Here is a 25,944-nt window from a genome sequence, read left to right on the forward strand (position 1 = left end):
CTCTCTCCCCATGTCTCTCTCTCTCCCCATGTCTCTCTCTCTCTCCCTTTGTCTCTCTCTCTCCCTTTGTCTCTCTCTCTCCCCATGTCTCTCTCTCCATGTCTCTCTCTCTCTCCCCATGTCTCTCTCTCTCTCCCCATGTCTCTCTCTCTCCCCATGTCTCTCTCTCTCCCCATGTTTCTCTCTCGCTCCCCATGTCTCTCTCTCTCCCTTTGTCTCTCTCTCTCCCTTTGTCTCCCTCTCTCTCCCTTTGTCTCTCTCTCTCCCTTTGTCTCTCTCTCTCCCCATGTCTCTCTCTCTCCCCTTGTCTCTCTCTCTCCCCATGTCTCTCTCTCTCCCTTTGTCTCTCTCTCTCCCCATGTCTTTCTCTCTCCCCATGTCTCTCTCTCTCCCTTTGTCTCTCTCTCTCCCTTTGTCTCTCTCTCTCCCCATGTCTCTCTCTCTCTCCCCATGTTTCTCTCTCCCTTTGTCTCTCTCGCTCCCCATGTCTCTGGCTGGCTGGCTGATTCTGGGGATATAGTTAAGGGTAGGAGAGGGAGGGGTGGTGGGGGGCTGGTTCTGTCCTTTTATTAACCATATCCTCAGTGTTTCCCCTACATATCAGTATTCCCATTGGCAGTATGGTACAGTAGGGCCCCCCAAGCAGCATCTAGGGTTAGGGTTGCAAAAGTCTGGTAACCTTCACAAAATTCCCAGGTTGTTCAGAAATCCCGATTGGAATATTCCCAGACACAGAAGGGAATAAGTAACAAATCCGGAATCCTCCAAACAGGATTTCTGGAAAACCTGGGAATTGTGGTAAAGTTAAAGTCATTTTGCAAGCCTATCCAGGGCCCAAACATACCATGTGAAATACTTTCAGGCCGGGAATAACAGGTGGAAGCTAGATGTAAGGGCCAACCCTACTTATGTAATGGTAGGGGGAATCACTGTCATACACACTCCAGAGCGTTTTGAGTCACTGTGTCTCTGTGTGTGACTAGAGCAGAACATGAGCCACACAAAGAGTTTGTCAACGTCAATCAGCTCTATGGTACAGCACTGCGTCCTGTATCTAGGTAGAATGAAACCAGACGCGGTAGCTTACATGGTGGTTTACATGGGGAAATGTCACTTTGTTGACAGTGAACACCGCAGAGTTTTACCTGGATTACGGTCTCTCTCTTTAGACCGACGTGTGTGTGACCAACTGACAAAGTAAATCAGTCCACCGGGACTGTGATGAATTACTCACTGCCACACTTTGGGAAAGGGTGGAAGGGAAGAATGCCATTGATGTGTGAAATCACAGATTGCAAGGCAAGGTGATGTTACTACAATAACATATCTTCAATATACAGTCACTCCCTTGCTCCACTGTTCTTCACAGGTTTCCTCACAATTCGAGTCTCTTAAAAGCAGTGCTGATATGAGAGTTTAGATGCCTGGCCTATGAGGCTACCACGATTCCTTCCATTTTCCCTGAATGTTTGTGTTTTTGTGAACAGACTCTTTTTGTAAAGTCTAAAGATGCCTATACTTTACATAGCAGTAGTATAGCTTTAGTTATGTAGGGTTTGACTTACAATAAGGCCAGCCTTATTAGCACCAGCATTAGTGGGGTTTTGACAATATACAGGGACTGGGAGACTAGTCAGGATCAAGGGAAAGATGAACAGAGCAAAGTATAGAGAGATCCTTGATGAAAACCTGCTCTAGAGCTCTCAGGACCTCAGACTGGGGCCAAGGTTTGCATTTGTATTTATTATTATGGATCGCTATTTATTCCTGCCAAGGCAGCAGCTACTCTTTCTGGGGTCCGGCAAAATTAGGTCAGTTATACAATCTAAAAACATTACAATACATTCATTACAGAATTCACAACACACAGTGTGTGCCCTCGGGCCCATACTCCACTGCCACAGATCTACAGCACAAAATCCATGTGTATGTGTGTGTATAGTATGTATGTTATCATGTGTGTGTAAGCATGTGTCTGTGCCTATGTTTGTGTTGCTTCACAGTCCCCCCTGTTCCATAATGCATCATTTACCTGATGTGGAATAAAGTTCCATGTAGTCATGGCTCTGTGGTACTGTGCGCCTCCCAAAGTCTGTTCTGGACTTGGGAACTGTGATGAGAACTCTGGTGGCATGTCTTGTGGGGTATGCATGGGTGTCTGAGCTGTGTGCTAGTCGTTTAAACAGACTTTCAACATGTCAATACCTCTCACAAATACAAGTAGTGCTGAAGTCAATCTCTCCTCTACTTTGAGCCAGGAGAGATTGACATGCATATTATTCATTTTTGCTCACTGTGTACATCCAAGGGCCAGACGTGCTGCCCTGTTCTGAGCCAATTGCAACTCCAAGCCAATTACTCCAAGCAGTTTAGTCACCTCAACTTGCTCAATTTCCACATGATTTATTACAAGTTTGAGTTGAGGTTTAGGGTTTAGTGAATGATTTGTCCCAAATACAATGCTTTTAGTTTTTGAAACATTTGGGATTCATTTATTCCTTGGCACCTGTTCTGAAACTAACTGCAGCTCTTTGTTAAGTGTTGCTGTCATTTCAGTTGCTGTAGTAGCTGACTTGTATAGTGTTGAGTCATCCGCATACATAGACACTCTGGCTGATGAGGTAGACGGGTGTGCTATTTACAGATGGGCTGTGTACAGGTACAGTGATCGGTAAGCTGCTCAGACAGCTGATGCTTAAAGTTAGTGAGGGAGATATAAGACTCCATACCACTACTACCACCCCAACAATACGGACCAAAGGAAGTGTTGGCTTTAGGGATGACCGGTGCAATGTACCTGCTGGAGCGCGTGCTATGGGTGGGTGTTGCTATGGTGACCAGTAAGCTGAGATAAGGCGGGGCTTTACCTAGCAAAGACTTACCTGGAGCCAGTGGGTTTGGCGACTAATATATAGTGAGGGCCAGCCAATGAGAGCATACAGGTTGCAGTGGTGGGTATTATATGGGGCTTTGGTGATAAAATAGATGGCACTGTGATAGACATCATCCAGTTTGCTGAGGCTATTTTGTAAATGACATCGCCGAAGTCGAGGATCGGTAGGATACTCAGTTTTACGAGAGTATGTTTGGCGACATGAGTGAAGGATGCTTTGTTGCGAAATAGGAAGCCGATTCTAGATTTGATTTAATCTTTCATAATTTGGTCAGATATGCTTGGATGTGTAGTGTCAGCGTTTGTTGCTGGCATGTCATGCCTAAGTTTGCTAATCTTGCCAATTAAAAAATAATTAAAGTATTTGGCAATATCAGTCAGTTTGGTAATGAATGAGCCATCTGATTCAACGAATGATGGAGTTGAGTTTGCCTTTTTACTGTCATTCTTTATGTCATTTATCTTTGATGGAGTTGTTTAGTGTCTTAATTTAGTACATTTGCAATGTCTGTGTGCTCAACATTACAGACCACGGAGCAACAAATATTCTTTACATCAACAACATAGGAATCACTACAGAACGTATTGTATGCCCTCTTATACACTATATTAGGCCCAGCCTTTGTAACTGTGGTTTTCCTAGCTATGGCTACTATATTGTGATCAGTACATCTGATGGATCTGGATACTGCTTTCAAGCACAGTTTTTTATCGTTAGTAAAGATGGGATCAATTCATGTTGATGATTTCATTCCTGTGCTGTTTGTAACTACCCTGGGTAGGTTGACTGATATCCTGAACAAGGTTGCAGGCACTGGTTACAGTTTGTAGCTTTTTCTTGAGTGGGGAGCTTGATGAAAGCCAGTCAATATTTAAATCACCCAGAAAATATACGTCTCTCTTGATATCACATACATTATCAAGCATTCCAACAGCGCACAGCCAAGACAACCCAGGAGTGGTTTCGGGAAAAGTCTCTGAAGGTCCTTTAGAGCCCAGCCAGAGCCCGGACTTGAACCCGAAGGAACATCTCTGGAGAGACCTGATAATAGCTGAGTAGCAATGCTCCCCATCCAACCTGACAGAGCTTGAGAGGATCTGCAGAGAAGAATGAGAGAAACTCCCTAAATACTAGTGTGCCAAGCTTATAGCGTCACACCCAATAAGATTAAACAAAGTGCTGAGTAAAGGGTCTGAATACTTATGTAAATGTTCTATAAATGTTATGTAAATCTTATATTTAGATTTTTTTACTTAATAATACATTTGAAAACATTTCTGAAAACCTGTTTTTGCGTTGTCATTATGGGGTATTGTGTGTAGATTGATGAGAAAAAAAACTATTTAATCAATTTTACAGTAAGGTTGTAAAATAACAAAATGTGGAAATAGTCAAAGGGTTTGAATACTTTCAGAATGCACTATATATTGCGATTCTCACGATTCTGTATCTATTGCGTTTTAATACTGTGATTTTATTGCGTTTTGATGATCCAAACATATTGCTCACTATATGTCTGCTGCAGGGAAAAGAGAGAGCATGAAAACATTTGTTTTGATCAGTCAGAGAAATAAAGTTGATACTTAAGAGTCAAATATTAATATAATATTGACCAAAGATAATATTGCGATATGTAACTGAATCCATTTTCCCCATCACATGTACATCATCGACGTTGCTATACATCTAGCACAGAGACATTCATATACATCTAGCACAGAGACGTTGATATACATTTAGCACAGAGACATTCATATACATTTAGCACAGAGACATTCATATACATCTAGCACAGAGACATTCATATACATCTAGCACAGAGACATTCATATACATTTAGCACAGAGACATTCATATACATCTAGCACAGAGACATTCATATACATCTAGCACAGAGACATTCATATACATCTAGCACAGAGACATTCATATACATCTAGCACAGAGACATTGATATACATTTAGCACAGAGACATTCATATACATCTAGCACAGAGACATTCATATACATCTAGCACAGAGACATTCATGTACATCTAGCACAGATACATTGATATACATTTAGCACAGAGACATTCATATACATCTAGCACAGAGACATTGATATACATTTAGCACAGAGACATTCATATACATTTAGCACAGAGACATTGATATACATTTAGCACAGAGACATTCATATACATTTAGCACAGAGACATTGATATACATTTAGCACAGAGACATTGATATACATCTAGCACAGAGACATTCATATACATCTAGCACAGAGACGTTGCTATACATTTAGTACAGAGACATGCATATACATCTAGCACAGATACATTGCTATACATTTAGCACAGAGACATTGATATACATTTAGCACAGAGACATTGATATACATTTAGCACAGAGACGTTGCTATACATTTAGCACAAAGACATTGCTATACATTTAGCACAGAGACATTCATATACATTTAGCACAGAGACATTGATATACATTTAGCACAGAGACATTCATATACATTTAGCACAGAGACATTGATATACATCTAGCACAGAGACATTCATATACATCTAGCACAGAGACATTGATATACATCTAGCACAGAGACATTGATATACTAGCACAGAGACATTCATATACATCTAGCACAGAGACATTGATATACATTTAGCACAGAGACATTCATATACATCTAGCACAGAGACATTCATATACATCTAGCACAGAGACATTCATATACATCTAGCACAGAGACATTCATATACATCTAGCACAGAGACATTGATATACATTTAGCACAGAGACATTCATATACATTTAGCACAGAGACATTGATATACATTTAGCACAGAGACATTCATATACATTTAGCACAGAGACATTGATATATATTTAGCACAGAGACATTGATATACATTTAGCACAGAGACGTTGCTATACATTTAGCACAGAGACATGCATATACATCTAGCACAGAGACATTGCTATACATTTAGCACAGAGACATTGATATACATTTAGCACAGAGACATTGATATACATTTAGCACAGACGTTGATACATTTAGTTGCTATACATTTAGCACAAAGACATTGATATACATTTAGCACAGAGACATTCATATACATCTAGCACAGAGACATTGATATACATTTAGCACAGAGACATTCATATACATTTAGCACAGAGACATTGATATACATCTAGCACAGAGACATTCATATACATCTAGCACAGAGACATTGATATACATTTAGCACAGAGACATTGATATACATTTAGCACAGAGACATTGATATACATCTAGCACAGAGACATTGATATACATTTAGCACAGAGACATTGATATACATTTAGCACAGAGGCATTGATATACATCTAGCACAGAGACGTTGATATACATTTAGCACAGAGACATTGATATACATTTAGCACAGAGACATTGATATACATTTAGCACAGAGACGTTGATATACATTTAGCACAGACATTGGTATACATTTAGCACAGAGACATTGATATACATTGAGCACAGAGGCATTGCTATACATCTAGCACAGATATGTTGATATACATTTAGCACAGAGACATTGCTATACATTTAGCACAGAGACATTGATATACATAGCACAGACATTTTAGCACAGAGACAGACATTAGCACAGAGATTTAGCACGTTGCTATACATTTAGCACAGAGACATTGATATACATTTAGCACAGAGACGTTGATATACATTTAGCACAGAGACATTGATATACATTTTGCACAGAGACATTGATATACATTGAGCACAGAGACATTGATATACATTTAGCACAGAGACATTGATATACATTTAGCACAGAGACATTGCTATACATCTAGCACAGATACGTTGATATACATTTAGCACAGAGACATTGATATACATTTAGCACAGAGACATTGATATACATCTAGCACAGAGACGTTGCTATACATTTAGCACAGAGACGTTGCTATACATTTAGCACAGAGGCATTGATATACATTTAGCACAGAGACATTGATATACATTTAGCACAGAGACGTTGATATACATTTAGCACAGACATTGATATACATTTAGCACAGAGACATTGATATACATTGAGCACAGAGACATTGATATTCATTTAGCACAGAGACATTGCTATACGTTTAGCAAAGAGACATTCATATACATTTAGCACAGAGACATTAATATACATTTAGCACAGAGACATTGATATACATTTAGCACAGAGACATTGCTATACATTTAGCACAGAGACATTGATATACATTTAGCACAGAGACATTGATATGCATTTAGCACAGAGACATTGATATACATTCAGCACAAAGACATTGATATACATTTAGCACAGAGACATTGATATACATTTAGCACAGAGACAATGCTGTGCATTTAGCACAGAGACATTGCTTTACATTTAGCACAGAGACGTTGCTATACATTTAGCACAGACACATGGATATACATTTAGCACAGAGACGTTGTTATACATTTAGCACAGACACATGGATATACATTTAGCACAGAAACGTTGCTATACATTTAGCACAGACACATGGATATACATTTAGAGCAGAGACATTGCTATACATTTAGCATTGCACATAGAAACGGCAGAGATACTGTATGAACAGAAAAACAGGAAAACACTAATCAACTCTAAAGACTACATAGCTGTAATAGGTCATATCCGTAGCCTCTCTTCCGTGTGAGCCAGTGGGCAGAGTACTCCCTGTTTTCCCTGCTCTATCCTGGTCTGTTTCCCCTCTGGTGGTGGGGGAGTAAAGCTGGTTCATTCAGACAGGATTTGGCCCAGTTCTGTTCCCCTTCCTGCTGCAATATGTAGGACTGAACTGAGTCCATGCTTCACCAGTCTTGGATCCTTGTAGCTTCAATATCAGTTTATCTTTCTCTCTGTCTACCTGTCTACGTTTTAATTGATTGTCAATGGGTCTTTATCTGGGTGGATGTATCACTCAGGCCTGTTTACATTAGCAGACACTGTCCATCTCTCTGCTATAGAGAAGAGCTTTTCATTTCCCCTCAGCCAGTATGGATATGGCTTCCTGAGGACACCAGCCACAGCCTGCTGCACTGTGCTCAGTCACCCTCAGGACCTAGGATCAGTTAGAGACTTATAATGAAGGCATGTTGGACCCAGGCTTAACTGAACATGGATCACCTAGTCAAATCAAATCACATTTATTTATAAAGCCCCTTTTACATCAGCCGATGTCACAAAGTGCTATACAGAAACCCAGCCTAAAACCCCAAACAGCAAGCAATGCAGATGTAGAAGCACTACAGACAAATGGCTGCTGAGATCAGCCCTATTTCTCATAGAGACAGAGAATGATGTCTAGGCGGAAGAAATGGAGGAGTTTCTCCAATGAGGAGGAGGGAATCTATGACTGGGTGGGTGATTCACATAATTCCTTCTCTCCCAGAATCCTGTCCTACCCCACTCCCTCACTCTCTGTGTCTAGATACATGAGATAAGATGCACACTCAGTGCTTCCTCTGAGCAGGGTAAAGTTCACTTTTGTGCTGAGTGTACATTCCCCGGCTGCTAGGCAAACTTCCTTTCCTTCCTCCCCTATATCCCTCCATCCCTATCTCTCACCCCTAGCCCCCATCCTCTCCTGGGGGTCTATATCCCTCCATCCCTATCTCTCACCCCTAGCCCCCATCCTTTCTTGGGGGTCTATATCCCTCCATCCCTATCTCTCACCCCTAGCCCCCATCCTCTCCTGGGGGTCTATATCCCTCCATCCCTATCTCTCACCCCTAGCCCCCATCCTTTCTTGGGGGTCTATATCCCTCCATCCCTATCTCTCACCCCTAGCCCCCATCCTCTCCTGGGGGTCTATATCCCTCCATCCCTATCTCTCACCCCAGCCCCCATCCTCTCCTGGGGGTCTATATCCCTCCATCCCTATCTCTCACCCCAGCCCCCATCCTCTCCTGGGGGTCTATATCCCTCCATCCCTATCTCTCACCCCTAGCCCCCATCCTCTCCTGGGGGTCTATATCCCTCCATCCCTATCTCTCACCCCTAGCCCCCATCCTTTCTTGGGGGTCTATATCCCTCCATCCCTATCTCTCACCCCTAGCCCCCATCCTCTCCTGGGGGTCTATATCCCTCCATCCCTATCTCTCACCCCTAGCCCCCATCCTCTCCTGGGGGTCTATATCCCTCCATCCCTATCTCTCACCCCTAGCCCCCATCCTCTCCTGGGGGTCTATATCCCTCCATCCCTATCTCTCACCCCTAGCCCCCATCCTCTCCTGGGGGTCTATATCCCTCCCTATCAGAAGTCCCAGTGCGGTGGATGGATGGGGACCTTTTTTCCATAGCTTGATACCGTAGTAGGCCAATTTTGCAGAGACTGTGTTATTCAAATAACTCACGCTTTCACAACATGATATTACAACACCCTTTGGATAAGTGACATTTACCCACTGTCCAAAGTAACAGAGCAGGACCGCATAGCATCAGACTGCATTGTGCCTCTTTTTCCTTCTCATGGTGTAGGGAGTCAACGGTACACCTAATCCGTCCACTGTTTGGACCAGGTTGATGACTGTGGTTTTGTTGGTGCTATTTTGTCATTATTTGTGTTTGTGTTACACTGGCTGGATGTATTTTATGTCTGTCTGGGGTCTCCTCTGGGACTAGTAGAGTTGAGGTGTAATCACTAATACAAACAATTTTGCGACGAAAACTAGCGTTTCTATTGGATAGGTTCAGCAAACAGAGGGACCTACCTACCAGAGTGACCTACCTACCAGAGTGACCTACCTACCAGAGGGACCTACCTACCAGAGGGACCTACCTACCAGAGTGACCTACCTACCAGAGGGACCTACCTACCAGAGGGACCTACCTACCAGAGTGACCTACCTACCAGAGGGACCTACCTACCAGAGTGACCTACCTACCAGAGTGACCTACCTACCAGAGGGACCTACCTACCAGAGGGACCTACCTACCAGAGTGATCTACCTACCAGAGGGACCTACCTACCAGAGGGACCTACCTACCAGAGGGACCTACCTACCAGAGTGACCTACCTACCAGAGGGACCTACCTAACAGAGGGACCTACCTAACAGAGGGACCTACCTACCAGAGTGACCTACCTACCAGAGGGACCTACCTAACAGAGGGACCTACCTAACAGAGGGACCTACCTACCGGAGGGACCTACCTACCAGAGGGACCTACCTACCAGAGGGACCTACCTGAGTCTGTCCAATAGAAATGCACATTTTTGTCGCAAAAGTAGGACAACTCGTTTTGCAACTGTTTGTAGTAATGATTAAACCGCAGATACATCCTTTTTGCATTGATAGTAATGTCTGTTTTTACTACAGAGACACAAGCAAACGTACATGTGCATGCATACTCACACACATTCACCCACGTTCAGCAAGCAAAGTTCTAAGTTGCAAATATTGTCATGCCTTTTTGGAAGTAGGGATCAATGTAGTATTACTGTGAAGTTGTTACCTAAACATCCCTCTATTCCTCAGAGGCCTTGGACCCATAGCCTATTGATCCTTACAGTTTAAGATAAGGTATTGATCAATGAGTGTGGCCTCACTTAAAGTCCACAAAGAATGAGATAGGCCTACTACACACACACATGCACTCAGGCGTGCACACACACAAACACACACACACACATACACACAGTCTTACTCAACTAACCTTGTGGGGACACAAAATCCTATTTTCCCTAATCCTTAACTTTAACCCTTACGCTAACTCTAACTCTAACCCCAAAACCTAACCTTAATAACCCTAACCTTAACCCTAACCTTAACCCTAACCCTTCTTTGTTGACTTCTGGTCCCCAGAGGCATAGACAAACACGTCCACACAGTCACAATTCAGTCTCAACCTTTCTGGATATTGAGCACATGGTTGCACACACATTATTCCATTTGTACACTCTCTTTAAGAAAAAAACAGGAAGCAGTATTCTGAGTCTTATTATCTACAATCTTTTTAAGAATGATCGTTATAGCTGTACAGTATAATATGTCTACCACCACATCTTTACTGTATTTAGAAGGAGCAGGACCTGGAGCTGTTTACTGGCTGGGAACACACAAACCCAGTGGCCGGGAGCAGGGGGGGGAGGCAGGGGGTGACGACATGGCATGGGGCCATGAGGAGATCATGTGACTGCCGGGGAAAGGTCAGTGTGGTGTGTTACCCACTGGTGACAGGGAAACAACATCACTGTGGGCCCCTAGTGGTCAGATACTGTAATGTTCTCAGAACAATGGAACCTCTTTGACTCACTGGACATTATGTTCTTCAAGTTGCATGTTCCATTCCAGAATCCACACTGTGTTGGACTACTTGATGAACAGAGGCTGCAAACCAGAGGCTTTTGGCAGATTATGGCTTTTGATGGTTAGGCTACTCCTTGGTACCAATGCTGTCCCCCACCATGGCTTTAGATAAGTCTTGTCAGTTGTCATTTGTCATCATGTGTGTTAACAAAGTCCTGTTTTAGTGCATTTGGTCACTCCTGTTTGGTCACTCCTTTTTGGTCACCCGTGGGTCACCTCAGTATCACCCCTGTGCCATTGTGGCCTTCTGTGAGTGCTTTGTGTGTGACATCACCTGAGCGCTGGGATTTGTGGCAGCAGGCAGGGCAGGACCTGGGCTGATGGTTGGAGGTTGGGGCCGGTGCAGGGCAGTGTGGGACTGCTGATCAGGAGGGATGTGGAGGATTAGGGTCAGCTGGAGTAAGGAGTTCATAGTACTTCTGTAGAATGTTTTGTAAGTACATCCATATGTTCGAGTCACACACTCACAAAACCACATAACACCAACCCATGCTATTCCCAGTGACCCATGACTTTACTCACAAAACTCCCACAGAGAATCAGGATGAGGTTACTCCAAACCCAACACTCCCTCCCCTCTCTCCCCTCCCACCTTGACCCCTTCTCATCTCTCCCCTCCTAACCCTCTCCCCTCTCCTCTCTACTCTCCCACACATCTCCCCTCTCCCCTTCCCCTTTACTCCTCCTCTTCAGTCTTAGCTCTGTCGTTCCAGCTACTTTACTGTCACAGTGTCATGGTGAGGTTACACAAAACCCAACACTCCTTCTCCTCTCTTCCCTCTCTCTCACCACTCTCCTCTCTCCTCCTCCTCCTCAGTCTTAGCTCTGTCGTTCCAGCTGCGTTACTGTCACAGTGTCATGGTGAGGTTACACAAAACCCAACACTCCTTCTCCTCTCTTCCCTCTCTCTCACCACTCTCCTCTCTCCTCCTCCTCCTCAGTCTTAGCTCTGTCGTTCCTGCTGCGTTACTGTCACAGTGTCATGGTGAGGTTACACAAAACCCAACACTCCTTCTCCTCTCTTCCCTCTCTCTCACCACTCTCCTCTCTCCTCCTCCTCCTCAGTCTTAGCTCTGTCGTTCCTGCTGCGTTACTGTCACAGTGTCATGGTGAGGTTACACAAAACCCAACACTCCTTCTCCTCTCTTCCCTCTCTCTCACCACTCTCCACTCTCCTCCTCCTCAGTCTTAGCTCTGTCGTTCCTGCTGCGTTACTGTCACAGTGTCATGGTGAGGTTACACAAAACCCAACACTCCTTCTCCTCTCTTCCCTCTCTCTCACCACTCTCCTCTCTCCTCCTCCTCCTCAGTCTTAGCTCTGTCGTTCCTGCTGCGTTACTGTCACAGTGTCATGGTGAGGTTACACAAAACCCAACACTCCTTCTCCTCTCTTCCCTCTCTCTCACCACTCTCCTCTCTCCTCCTCCTCCTCAGTCTTAGCTCTGTCGTTCCTGCTGCGTTACTGTCACAGTGTCATGGTGAGGTTACACAAAACCCAACACTCCTTCTCCTCTCTTCCCTCTCTCTCACCACTCTCCTCTCTCCTCCTCCTCCTCAGTCTTAGCTCTGTCGTTCCTGCTGCGTTACTGTCACAGTGTCATGGTGAGGTTACACAAAACCCAACACTCCTTCTCCTCTCTTCCCTCTCTCTCTCCTCTCTCCTCCTCCTCCTCCTCAGTCTTAGCTCTGTCGTTCCTGCTGCATTACTGTCACAGTGTCATGGTGAGGTTACACAAAACCCAACACTCCTTCTCCTCTCTTCCCTCTCTCTCTCCTCTCTCCTCCTCCTCCTCCTCAGTCTTAGCTCTGTCGTTCCTGCTGCGTTACTGTCACAGTGTCATGGTGAGGTTACACAAAACCCAACACTCCTTCTCCTCTCTTCCCTCTCTCTCACCACTCTCCTCTCTCCTCCTCCTCCTCAGTCTTAGCTCTGTCGTTCCTGCTGCGTTACTGTCACAGTGTCATGGTGAGGTTACACAAAACCCAACACTCCTTCTCCTCTCTTCCCTCTCTCTCACCACTCTCCTCTCTCCTCCTCCTCCTCAGTCTTAGCTCTGTCGTTCCTGCTGCGTTACTGTCACAGTGTCATGGTGAGGTTACACAAAACCCAACACTCCTTCTCCTCTCTTCCCTCTCTCTCTCCTCTCTCCTCCTCCTCCTCCTCAGTCTTAGCTCTGTCGTTCCTGCTGCATTACTGTCACAGTGTCATGGTGAGGTTACACAAAACCCAACACTCCTTCTCCTCTCTTCCCTCTCTCTCTCCTCTCTCCTCCTCCTCCTCCTCAGTCTTAGCTCTGTCGTTCCTGCTGCGTTACTGTCACAGTGTCATGGTGAGGTTACACAAAACCCAACACTCCTTCTCCTCTCTTCCCTCTCTCTCACCACTCTCCTCTCTCCTCCTCCTCCTCAGTCTTAGCTCTGTCGTTCCTGCTGCGTTACTGTCACAGTGTCATGGTGAGGTTACACAAAACCCAACACTCCTTCTCCTCTCTTCCCTCTCTCTCACCACTCTCCTCTCTCCTCCTCCTCCTCAGTCTTAGCTCTGTCGTTCCTGCTGCGTTACTGTCACAGTGTCATGGTGAGGTTACACAAAACCCAACACTCCTTCTCCTCTCTTCCCTCTCTCTCACCACTCTCCTCTCTCCTCCTCCTCCTCCTCAGTCTTAGCTCTGTCGTTCCTGCTGTGTTACTGTCACAGTGTCATGGTGAGGTTACACAAAACCCAACACTCCTTCTCCTCTCTTCCCTCTCTCTCACCACTCTCCTCTCTCCTCCTCCTCCTCAGTCTTAGCTCTGTCGTTCCTGCTGCGTTACTGTCACAGTGTCATGGTGAGGTTACACAAAACCCAACACTCCTTCTCCTCTCTTCCCTCTCTCTCACCACTCTCCTCTCTCCTCCTCCTCCTCAGTCTTAGCTCTGTCGTTCCTGCTGCGTTACTGTCACAGTGTCATGGTGAGGTTACACAAAACCCAACACTCCTTCTCCTCTCTTCCCTCTCTCTCACCACTCTCCTCTCTCCTCCTCCTCCTCAGTCTTAGCTCTGTCGTTCCTGCTGCGTTACTGTCCCGTGAACACAGAGCATTATTCATACTAGCTAGGAGGGGGGAAGATGCTAATTGAAATTCCTGCCTTTTCCTCGGGGGTGGAGTTGAAGCCTGCTGACAGTGCATTATGCCGGGCCTGTCACCTCAAAAGACCCAGTTGGAGCAGAGAAAAATAAAAATAAAAATATGAGGAGATATAAAGTGACGAGTGGAAGACAAAAGACTGAGAAAGACAAGGGAAGGAAAGGGAACAGTTGTTGCAGTACAGTACCACTCACCAGCTTCATAAGATTGATATAGCCTATTTTATTCTATGCTATGCTGCCGCAGTGTCTAGCTTGCTAAGGGGCTGAGTTCTGTGTGTTTGTGCCGGCTAGCGTGGTGGTGGCATGCATGCTAATGTCCGTATAAATGAATCAAAGACTTTCTGAAAGTGACTGGGAAGACATTTGTAGAAGGAGACCCTCATTACTTCACTGCAATAGGTTTGGTTCAGTCAGATCAGGACAGGGACTGTGTCGTGTCCTAGCCATGGAAGAGTCAGTGCTCTTCAGCTAAAATAGACTAATAGACCCATATTCTCTGCATGAGAATGCAGGTTTATGCAGTAGCATCAGTCATACATTTAGAATCAGTTCTAGACAAGGTAATTCTGCCCCTGAACAGGCAGTTAACCCACTGTTCCTAGGCCGTCATTGAAAATAAGAATTTGTTCTTAACTGACTTGCCTAGTTAAATAAAGGTACATTTAAAATACAAAAATAAAAAAGTGACAATAATGTTCACAATACTGGAGTGGCATCGGTATCAGGATAACTCTTCTCCTTCCCAGGGATGGACTGTAGTGTCGACCCCTCTCCCTTCTGTCCACTCTCTCTGTCAAGTCGTGTATGTGTGGGAGTGTCATTGTTGACCTTGTGTTCCCTCTGCACCCTCTCTATCATAGATGGAACTGTGTCTGGGGTCAGAGTGTCTATTTGTAGTGTAGGTCCATGTAATCTAACCTCTCTCTCCTCTCTCTCTACCAGGGATTGAGCTGTGCCTACCAGCCTGGCGTTTCTCCATGACCATGGTTGCCAGCTTCGTGGTGCTGGTTGGGCAGCTCCTGATGCCAGGGATGGCATACGTCTGTCGAGACTGGCAGGTTCTGCAGGCTGTCATCATCTGCCCGCTTCTCCTCATGCTGGCTTATATCTGGTGAGGACAGAAGCTACTTTACTCCCCATCTCTGGCATAGTGCAAAACTGTTCTAGGACCAGGCTATACTTCAACACCTGCTACAATTTAGCAGCTCAGTGTTGATATATTTAGCTATTTATTATATGCATACAGGTGATCCCATTTACATAGAAAATACTGATTTAATTCACTTGATTAGGTGCTACTCCCAATTATCTTACACTACAGTTCATGATTGGTTTCTGCTTTATGTTAATGTAGGTTCTATTTATCCAATGCTCATATTATGTATTTATTTCTTCTTCTTTGTTTCACCTTTATTTAACCAGGTAGGCAAGTTGAGAACAAGTTCTCATTGACAACTGCGAGCTGGCCAAGATAAAGCAAAGCAGTTTGACACATACAACAACACAGAGTTACACATGGAGTAAAACAAACCTACAGTCAATAATACAGTAGAAAAATATGTCTATATATAATGTGAGCAAATGAGGTGAGATAAGGGAGGTAAAGGCAAAAAAAGTTCATGGTGGCAAAGTAAATACAATATAGCAAGTATGAAATTAGTATGGGGCCAGAGGGGCCAGAGGGGCATGGGAGCACCCGGAAGTGAAGTATTATCTGTGTAGTTCCCCAGACACTGGAGGTTAATCAGATATGTATAGAATCAGAGGGAAGCTTCTTGGGTTTTTCCAGCTGTGTTTCCCTCTTATTTAGGTATGCCTAATCTCCGATCATCTTTATAGCTTAAGAGCCTTCAAAAGACCTCTACTGTACATGTTAATACAGCCGGTCTTTTTAAAGCCTGGGTAATAAATAATAATGAATGAACCATCATTTACCCTGTATTCACACTGTGTACCTGACTGCTGAGAAAGCTGCCAACAGATCAAGGGGAAGAAACTTATGGGTTTTACTTCATCCTTGAGAATCACAGCTCTTGTCATTTTCATTCCCTTCAAATTGCACACGTTAACAAAGGACTTGATATCCACAAGTTATGAAAGCATTCTAAAGGCAGATTCAATCCGAGTTTCAATCCGCTAGAAAGCAATCATGGATATACACATACACACACACATATGCACATGGCCACACACACTTTCAGACTCAGGGATTCCCACAGAGCCTGAGGAGGACAATGATGGATTGAGATTCCTATCAGCCTCTCGTTAAATCCCAGTGAAAAAAATAGGTACTAATTTCATTTTGATTCAGCGGTTCATATTTTATTGAGGAGTGAGTGTTCTGTCTTGTCTCCATGCAGGATCTTTCCTGAGTCTCTGCGGTGGTTGCTGGCCACTCAACAGTATGGCCGCTCCAAGTGGATCATGGGACACATCATCAAGAAGAACCAGGTCAACCCCGAGCTGGACACTGACCACATCCTTACAGGTAGAGATCACTGTTGTAATTATTACTGTAATTAACACTATCTAATTATCCCAAGTGTTTTGTCTTTGGTTTGGATTCATTTCTTTCCTCTGCTATGGGTTTAATGTTGTTATTTGGAAGTGAAATGTTTGTTGATCCCTGAAGTGAAAGGTTCTTCTTAGACAATATCTCTAGCAAGGGCAGTTAGGATAGTCTCTAGTTCCTTTTCATTATTTTCACTATCTATTAACTTTGAATACGTTGAACAAAACTCTGGCTGTGTTTACACAGGCAGCCCAATTCAGATCGATTTTTTCACTAATTGGTCATTTAACCAATCAGATCAGCTCTGAAAAAAGATATTGTGTGAAAACATCTGATGTAATTGGTCAAAGACAAATTAGTGGAAAAAATATCACAATTGGCCAGCCTGTGTAAACGCAGCCATAAGCATACAGTATAATAATGCCAATGTTAGATTCTCTCTGAGACAGAAAGGTCTGGTCAGGCTCAGTAGAGTGTAGGTCCCTGTTGTTCAGTCAACAGTCTATATGGATTATCTTGACTGACGAGGGAGATCCCCTTCCTTTCTCTCTGCCTGGTTACCATAGTAACAACCCTCTCTCCTGGGGGTGGAGGTATATCTTCGGCAGGGTAGTAAACCTACACCGTGACATCATGGACCCAGCCCTCCAGACCCTAATTAATTTTATTACCTGTGTTGGGGAGTAGTGAACTAGAAGTAGTTCAACTAGTAATGTAACTACATTTTGCAGTAGCTTGGTGGAACAAATTCTAATCCAGTAGTGTTTTCAGTAGTTACTTACTTTTTTTGCCATGTAGCAGTGTAGCTAGTGTAACTACATACTACATTTTGTCAAAAAAAGAATCAGTTCTGCCTAATTCTCACTTCAAACATTGTTTAATTGTTAAATAGGATAAATATACATTCAGTTAACATCTGACTCCAGAGTGATCTGTTCTTGCAATTTGTATTCTATGACATTTCAGATTTAGATAATAATAATTATCACAAAGTAGTTTGGATGTTGTGAACCACTTTTTCTAAGTAACTTTAGTTAAGTAAACTATATTTTTCTTAAGGGTAGCTTTCTTCCAGTGTGAAGTATTGGTAGCTTGGTAAACTATATTCTCAGAGTTGTTTCCCCAACACGGTTTATTAGGGCCTTTAGAGGGAGAGGGGCAGAAGAAGAAAGGGAGAGGCATCGCTCATAGACAACAGATGGGACCAGGTCAATCCCTTTGACCTCTACCTTAGTTTCTGGATAATGGATAAGTATAGCCAGGCCAGATTCCTGCAGACAAGAGATGACTGGATGCTTCTCATGAAATCAGTTTTAAAATGTCTGTAGCAAATTGAGTTACAAAAGCATGATGCATCATTCTGAGGACTAAGGTGTTTTTGGGAACGTGTCTTATTTTAAATACATTTTACATTTCCGCTTGAATTTTCTACATTTTCACTGTAAATCCTCATTACCAAAATGTGTCCAGATAATCGGGTCATAAAAAAGTGAGAGAAAAAAGTTTGTCCATAAATCATAAGAATGGTATACTAATTAAAGTTTACATTAAACTATAATATATATTACGTACATACAGTGTCTGTGGACATTTCATTACCGTGACACTTTTTCAAGTTCCTGTAAAAGCTATAAAAAAAAAAAAGTTTCAGTTTTTAAATAAAGTTTTATTCACCAATGATGCATCATCTAGAGGTTAAGTCCTTAAATGAGCACAAGTCAAGTTAATGTATTTGCTTATATGCCTTCAGAATGAGGTTCTTATTCTCAAACACCCCCTTTACCGCACTTGGCCTTCTCATTATCAAAACTGCTAAAGTCTGATTTAATTTGATAATAGTTCTATAATTTCGGACCGTATCCCTACCACTCCACGAGATACTGAAGGCCCCTTTTTTGGCGCAGCACAGCCCGCTGAAGGTGAACACGAGCAGCTTCCCATGTCTCCTCCACGTGCCTGAGCCAGTCATCCACCGCAGGAGCCTCAGTCTCACTCTGATGCCAAGGTGCCAGAACCGGCTGGTACCGCAGTACGCACTGGAAGGGAGAGAGGTTAGTGGAGGAGTGGCGAAGCGAGTTCTGTGCCATCTCGGCCAACTCCCCTGGCCAGTCCTGGCAATAAGGCCGCAGAAACCTGCCCACATCCTGGTTTACTCTCTCCACCTGCCCATTACTCTCGGGGTGAAACCCCGAAGTAAGGCTGTTCGAGACCCCCAGACGTTCCATGAACAGATCAGACACTATATCCTCAGGCACCCCGTAGTGCCGGAAGACGTGCGTAAACAAGGCCTCCGCAGTCTGTAGGGCCGTAGGGAGATTGGGCAGAGGGAGGAGACGACAGGACTTAGAGAACCGATCCACAACGACCGGGATCGCGGTGTTACCCTGTGAGGGGGAGATCGGTAAGAAAACCCACCGACAGGTGCGACCAAGGCCGCTGTGGAACGGGTAAGGGGTGTAGCTTCCCTCTGGGCAGGTGCCTAGGAGCCTTACACACACCAAGCAGGAGGAAACATAAACCCTCACGTCCTTAGCCAAGGTGGGCCACCAGTACCTCCCGCTCAAACAGCGCACTGTCTGACCGATCCCAGGATGACCAGAGGAGGGTGACGTGTGGGCCCAATAGATCAACCGGTCACGAACAGCAGACGGGACGTACAGATGCCCAGCGGGACACTTGAAGGGAGCGGGCTCTGCACGTAACGCCTGCTGAATGTCTGCGTCCAGCTCCCACACTACCGGCGCCACCAGGCAGGAGGCTGGGAGTATGGGAGTGGGGTCCATGGGCCGATCCTCTGTGTCATACAGCTGGGACAATGCATCTGCCTTCACTTTCTGGGAGCCTGGTCTGTAGGAAAGGGTGAACACAAAATGGGTGAAAAACATGGCCCACCTTTCCCTCAGGTGACCAAAAGCCCTGTCTGCCTCAGCCGACCACTGCAAACTCACCGGGCCCCCTTCAGCAGTGACTTAATGGGATCCGCTACCTGACCAAAACCCCGGATAAACCTCCAATAGTAATTGGCAAACCCAAGAAACCGCTGCACCTCCTTTACCGTGGTGTGAGTCGGCCAAATACGCACGGCTACAATGCGGTCACTCTTCATCTCCACCCCTGAGTTGGAAATGCGGTAGCCTAGGAAGGAGACGGACTGCAGAGACTCGGATTCGGAGACATGTGTTTCTTGTGACAGAGGATACACGTGACTCCTGGGAAGTGTTGAGTCTATCAGGAGATTTATCACACAATCCCACTGTCGATGGGGTGGTAATTGAGTCACCTTCTTCTTAGAGAAGGCGAGAGCCAAATCGGCATATTCAGGGGGAATGCGCACGGTGGAGACATAGTCTGGACTTTCCACCGTAGTAGAACCAACAGAAACCCCTAAACACCTCCCTGTGCACTCTCACGACCACCCCGTGAGAGCCCTCCGTTGCCAAGAAACAGTGGGGTCATGACAAGCTAACCAGGGTAGGCCTAGCACCACGGGAAACGCAGGAGAGTCTATGAGGAAGAGACTAATTATCTCCTTGTGACCCCCCAGCATCACCATACCCAGAGGAGCGGTGGCCTCTCAAATCAACCCTGACCCTCCCTAATCAACGCTGAAGGGCACAGCCACAGAAAGAATGGGGATTCCTAAACTATGGGTGAACGATCTATCAATAAAATTCCCAGCCGCGCCTGAATTGACGAGTGCCTTATGCTGGGAATGCGGGGAAAACTCAGGAAAAGTGACATACACAAACATATGTACAACAGAGGGCTCTGGGTGAGAATGGTGCCGGCTCACCTGAGGTGACGCATGAGCGCCCTGCCTGCTGCCTCGATACCCAGAGGAACCAACCCGGCACCGACCGGCAGTGTGACCTCTGCGGCCCTCAGATGGTGCACGAGCTGGAGCCCCCTCTGGTCTCCCTGCACACCGCCCCTCCCAGCTCCATTGGTATCGGAGAGGGGGTGCGGGGGATGGAACCAACAGACCCCGATCTGAACGTCCGCGGGTAGCCAGCAGGTTGTCCAGCCGGATGGACAGGTCCACCAGCTGGTCGAATGTGAGGGTGGTGTCTCTGCAGGCCAACTCCCGACTGACGTCTTGCACAGACTGCAGCGATAATGGTCGATCATGGCCCTGTCGTTCCATCCCGCGCCGGCAGCCAGGGTCCGAAACTCCAGGGCAAACTCCTCTGCCTCAGATGGAAGAGGTGTGAACTCCTCAAACTGTTACAGCGCTGCATCTCCCTCTCTCCACACGGCGTTGGCCCTCTCCAGGGCTTTCCCGGTGAGGCACGAGACGAGGACGGACACCCTCTCACGGCCCGAAGGAGCCGGGTGGACGGTTGCCAGGTATAAGTCTAGCTGCTACAGGAACCAGTTCGCAGCTGTCCCATCGTATTCTTGAGGAAGGGAGAGACGAATCTCACTGGGACCAGGAGAACAGGGGGGCGAATAGTGGAGACCCCGGTTGTGCTGATGGAGGTGCTGGTAGAACTCCTTCTTTCTCCCAGCGGTCCATTGTCTGGACAACGTGGTCCATGGCGGTGCCAAAATGGTGGAGCATTGCTGCGTGCTCCCGGACGCGCTCCTCCACCCCTATACCCGGGGTACCTGCTCCTGCTGACTCCATAAGTTGGTCCAGAATTCTGTAAGGGGTGCAACAGAGAAGTCAGGCACAGAACAGCAAAAACTGTGTTTACAACGGAGTAGCTTAATAACAAAAAAACACAGAAAATCAGAACAAACAATCAATGGGTACAAAACCCGTGGCACACCAGAATGTGCACATGCACTTACAATAAACAATTCCGTCGCCCGAACAAGGAGAGGAACCAACTTCGGGAGAAGTCGTGACAATTTGTTTATTACATTTTTGTAAAATGTTGGTCAAATGTATAATAAAAAAACAATAATAAATACAAAATAGATAAGTACAGATCCTAATATCAGTGATTCAAGAGAACATTTTCTAAAAATTACACTTGAGAATTGTTTGTTTCTTTGGACAGTTTCGTGAGAATGACTTAACTATGTTAACTAAATGTGTATAGTATAACCTCTGTCAACAACATAGTTGGGTCATTCTCACGAAACTGTCCAAAGAAACAAACAATTCTCAAGTGTCTAATAATACTGAATTTGTTGGAATGTTTGAGTCTCTCAGATAACATAAGAACAAGGCATAAGCCATGGCAGAATATGTATAATTTAAGGAAATTAGCTTCAAAACTGAAATGTCTCTCAGCCCCATGGCAGAATGTGTAGAATTGCAGAAAATTTTCTTTGAAGCTTCCATACTTCTCTCAGCCCCATTACAAAATGTGTAGATTTGCAGGAAACTAACTATAAAACTGTAAAATGTTTTCTCTGTCCCATGTAATAAAAATAAAGAAACACCAACATAAAGTGTCTTAATGAGGTCGTTGGGCCACCACGAGCCATCAGAACAGCTTCAATGTGCCTTGTCATAGATTCTACAAGTGTCTGGAACCTATTGGAGGGATCTTCCATTAGAAATTCCATCATTTGGTGTTTTGATGGTGGTGGGAAATGCTGTCTCATTCAGTGAGCACTCGTGCCTAGTGGATGGCGGCATTGTAGGCCTGGAAGAGACCACTCCCATCGGGAGAGAAATGATTCACCATAGGTTGAAGGTGATCACTCAGAATGGCTGTGTATTTATTGCCATTTCCCTTGCCCTCTCAGGGTTGTGTGGATCTAAACCATGCCAGGAAAAGGCACCCGACACCATAGCAGAGCCGCCAGAAACCTCATTTACTCAAGGGTTTCCTTTATTTTGGCAGTTAACTGTAGCTGTGTCCTTTTACCTAGGAGGTATTCTTGTCAGGTATGATATGGCAGAGGAAAATCATAACCATTTACAAATTCTTCTGTTACTGTGCTACTCAGAGTAACAGTGCGAATACATCGTAAAACAGAGTTGTTTAATGTGAAATCAACAAATTTCTTAGCCTCCAGAGATCCTTTAGAGCAGTGTGTGCTGATGAGAGAGTGTGTCTGTCAGCCGGGTCGTCCCATTCGTCCTCTCCTCTCCTGCACACACAGCTCTCTGTCCTCCTGTTGTCATCTGCATCTATGGGTGTGCTAGCAATAGCGTTCATTGTCTCTGTAGTGGTAGAGCTATGCTCGTGTCATCTTTCCATGGTGCACCTGGCTCTCTTAGCTGTAAACACTTCACAATAAAACCAGAAGCAGCCTCCGGGTGTTTGTCAAATCAAATTAAAGTTTATTCGTCACTTACCCAGTTTACTGCTGGTATAAACGGTGCAGCGAAATGCTTACTTGCGAGCTCCCTCGACAATGCAGTACAAATATGATGTATTGGGCCGTCCGCACCACCCTCTGTAGATGACCTGCGGTTGAGGGCAGTGCAGTTGTGTGTGTGTGTGTGTGTGTGTGTGTGTGTGTGTGTGTGTGTGTGTGTGTGTGTGTGTGTGTGTGTGTGTGTGTGTGTGCGTGTGTTATGTAGCCTTGTAACATAACTAGCCCCTGAAAAGGGCCTCTCGTTTAAGAGCCAATCACAGATGAGGGATTATGGCTATGCTGCTAGGCCAGAGGTTGACTTCAAAGCTCCATTATTTTACAGAGCGATAAACTTGGAATGTGCACGTGCATATGTGTGTGTACATGCAGAAAGTGGAGGTTTGTTTCCATAGCAACCCATTATATTTCAAAACATCCGTGCTCCATGTCGTGATTCGTGCTTCGCTGGGGCGTTGTCCTCTTTCATTTAATCATTCACTCGTCTTCTTTTCCCCTAGTCACCCACTCCTTCCCCCGTCATACCTGTCTCCTAACAGGAAGAGATAAGTCACATGATGAAATGTGTCGGTATGAATCACATAGTGTGCAGCTGAAATTGTCCTTCCCTCACCTACCCCCATCATGTGGAATTAGATGAAGCCCTGTGGTTGACTGTACAACCTGGTATAAAGCCCTTTGTGACTTATTTTCATTGTTTCAGAGCTGCAGAACGCTCTTCACAAGAAACCCAAAAAGACCTGTATCGTAAAGATGGTGGGGACAAGGAACCTGTGGAAAAACATTGTGGTCCTCTGTGTGAACTCGTAAGTATGGTCTTTGTGTGTCTGGCGGTGTGTGTCTGTGTGTGTTTGTTCATGTGTCCATGATGCAGCTGCCAGTAAGATGCCTCTGGGTGTTAAATGCAGTGGCCGGTGTTCCGTGATGATGGGACTATGGACCTGTCTGCTCGATGCAGCATCGACCAGCAGTGGCCCTCTGTGCTGTTGGCAGGCCTGTCCGTCCGTCCATCCGTCTCTCTGTCTCTGTCTGTCTGTGCTGTTAGCAGGCATGTCTGTTTGTCCATCCAGCCGTTCATCTGTCTATCTATCTGCCTTCAGAATAAAGATTCACCACTTCCCTCACTCACCAGTCATTATAGACAGGCTATTAGCTATTTCAGTGCCCTGACCAGTCTGTTGGTCTGCCTGTATGTCTGTGCTGTTAGCAGGTCTGTCACTCTCTGTCCGTTCGTCCGTCTGTTTGTCTGTCCATCTGTCTGTATGTCTGCCAGATGGCCTAAAGAATAAAGCTTCACCTTCTCACTCACCTATCCCAGTAATTTATAGACATGCAGACAGACACAGCCCTGGCTATTTCAGTGCACGGTGCCCCTGAATCTAGTCTGACCATGAATTTTACATGAGCTGTGTTCTTATGAGAGAACTGGAGATGAGCAGGAGAGGGTGTATGTACGTGCTTTTGGCTTTGTTTCGGAGGAGACGAGAGGAGAGATTCATTTTCCTCCTCTTTCTTCTCCCTCACTCTGTCTGGACTCATGTCATTTTTCTTTACCCTCTCTTCCCATATCCCTCTCTATCTTTCTGTCCTCTCTATACACTCTTTCATCTCCTCACTCCCTTTTCCCTCTCTTGCACCATCTCCCCCCTTTCTCTCTTATCTTCATTCTCTCTCTCCTCATTCTCTCCCCTCCCTCTCTCTCCCTCTATCCAGACTGACTGGCTATGGCATCCACCACTGCTTTGCCCGCAGTATGATGGACCACCACGAGACCCACGAGTCCACCATGTTCCACAACTTCTACGCTGACTACTACACCATGGCAGGCATCGCCGTGGCTTCATGCATGGCACTGTGCCCGGCGGTGGGCCTGATGGGGAGGAGGGGAGGCCTGCTCATGTTCATGATCATCACTGCGCTGGCATCATTGCTGCAGCTTGGCCTGCTCAACTGTGGGTAGCCTACAGTGTTATACACATACTGTATAGTACACACGCTGTCACAAACTTGCTTGCACACACACACACACACACACACACACACACACACACACACACACACACACACACACACACACACACACACACACACACACACACACACAAATATACAAACACACAGGCATGCACATGCACACACACACACAAACACACACACTCACACATGCACTGCAAGCACTCAAATTATCATACAGTCTGTGCATTCTAGCTGCTCACCTTAACCTCTACGGCACAAAGCCATACCAAGACCTCTACGGCACAAAGCCATACCTTGACCTCTATGGCACAAAGCCATACCTTGACCTCTACTGCACAAAGCCATACCAAGACCTCTACAGCACAAAGCCATACCTTTACCTCTACGGCACAAAGCCATACCTTTACCTCTACGGCACAAAGCCATACCTTTACCTCTACGGCACAAAGCCATACCTTTACCTCTACGGCACAAAGCCATACCTTACCTCTAAGGCACAAAGCCATACCTTGACCTCTACGGCACAAAGCCATACCTTGACCTCTACGGCACAAAGCCATACCTTTACCTCTATGGCACAAAGCCATACCAAGACCTCTACGGCACAAAGCCATACCTTGACCTCTATGGCACAAAGCCATACCTTGACCTCTACTGCACAAAGCCATACCAAGACCTCTACGGCACAAAGCCATACCTTTACCTCTACGGCACAAAGCCATACCTTTACCTCTACGGCACAAAGCCATACATTGACCTCTACGGCACAAAGCCA

At 45.3% G+C, this 25,944-nt stretch overlaps 1 protein-coding gene across 1 annotated transcript in view; it reads left to right on the plus strand.

The window, feature by feature from the left end:
* The window catches only part of LOC135513017 (solute carrier family 22 member 23-like), a 77,210-nt gene that overhangs the window by 36,237 nt on the left and 15,029 nt on the right, over nucleotides 1–25,944 (plus strand). Inside the window, exons 4-7 of the mRNA XM_064935651.1 lie at nucleotides 15,344–15,512; nucleotides 16,762–16,889; nucleotides 23,896–23,998; nucleotides 24,906–25,144. Coding sequence (XP_064791723.1) covers nucleotides 15,344–15,512; nucleotides 16,762–16,889; nucleotides 23,896–23,998; nucleotides 24,906–25,144 — 639 coding nt within the window. The remainder of the gene's footprint in view (nucleotides 1–15,343; nucleotides 15,513–16,761; nucleotides 16,890–23,895; nucleotides 23,999–24,905; nucleotides 25,145–25,944) is intronic.

This window comes from Oncorhynchus masou, chromosome 3 (genome assembly GCF_036934945.1).
Source record: "Oncorhynchus masou masou isolate Uvic2021 chromosome 3, UVic_Omas_1.1, whole genome shotgun sequence".
NCBI classification, from domain to species: domain Eukaryota; kingdom Metazoa; phylum Chordata; class Actinopteri; order Salmoniformes; family Salmonidae; genus Oncorhynchus; species Oncorhynchus masou.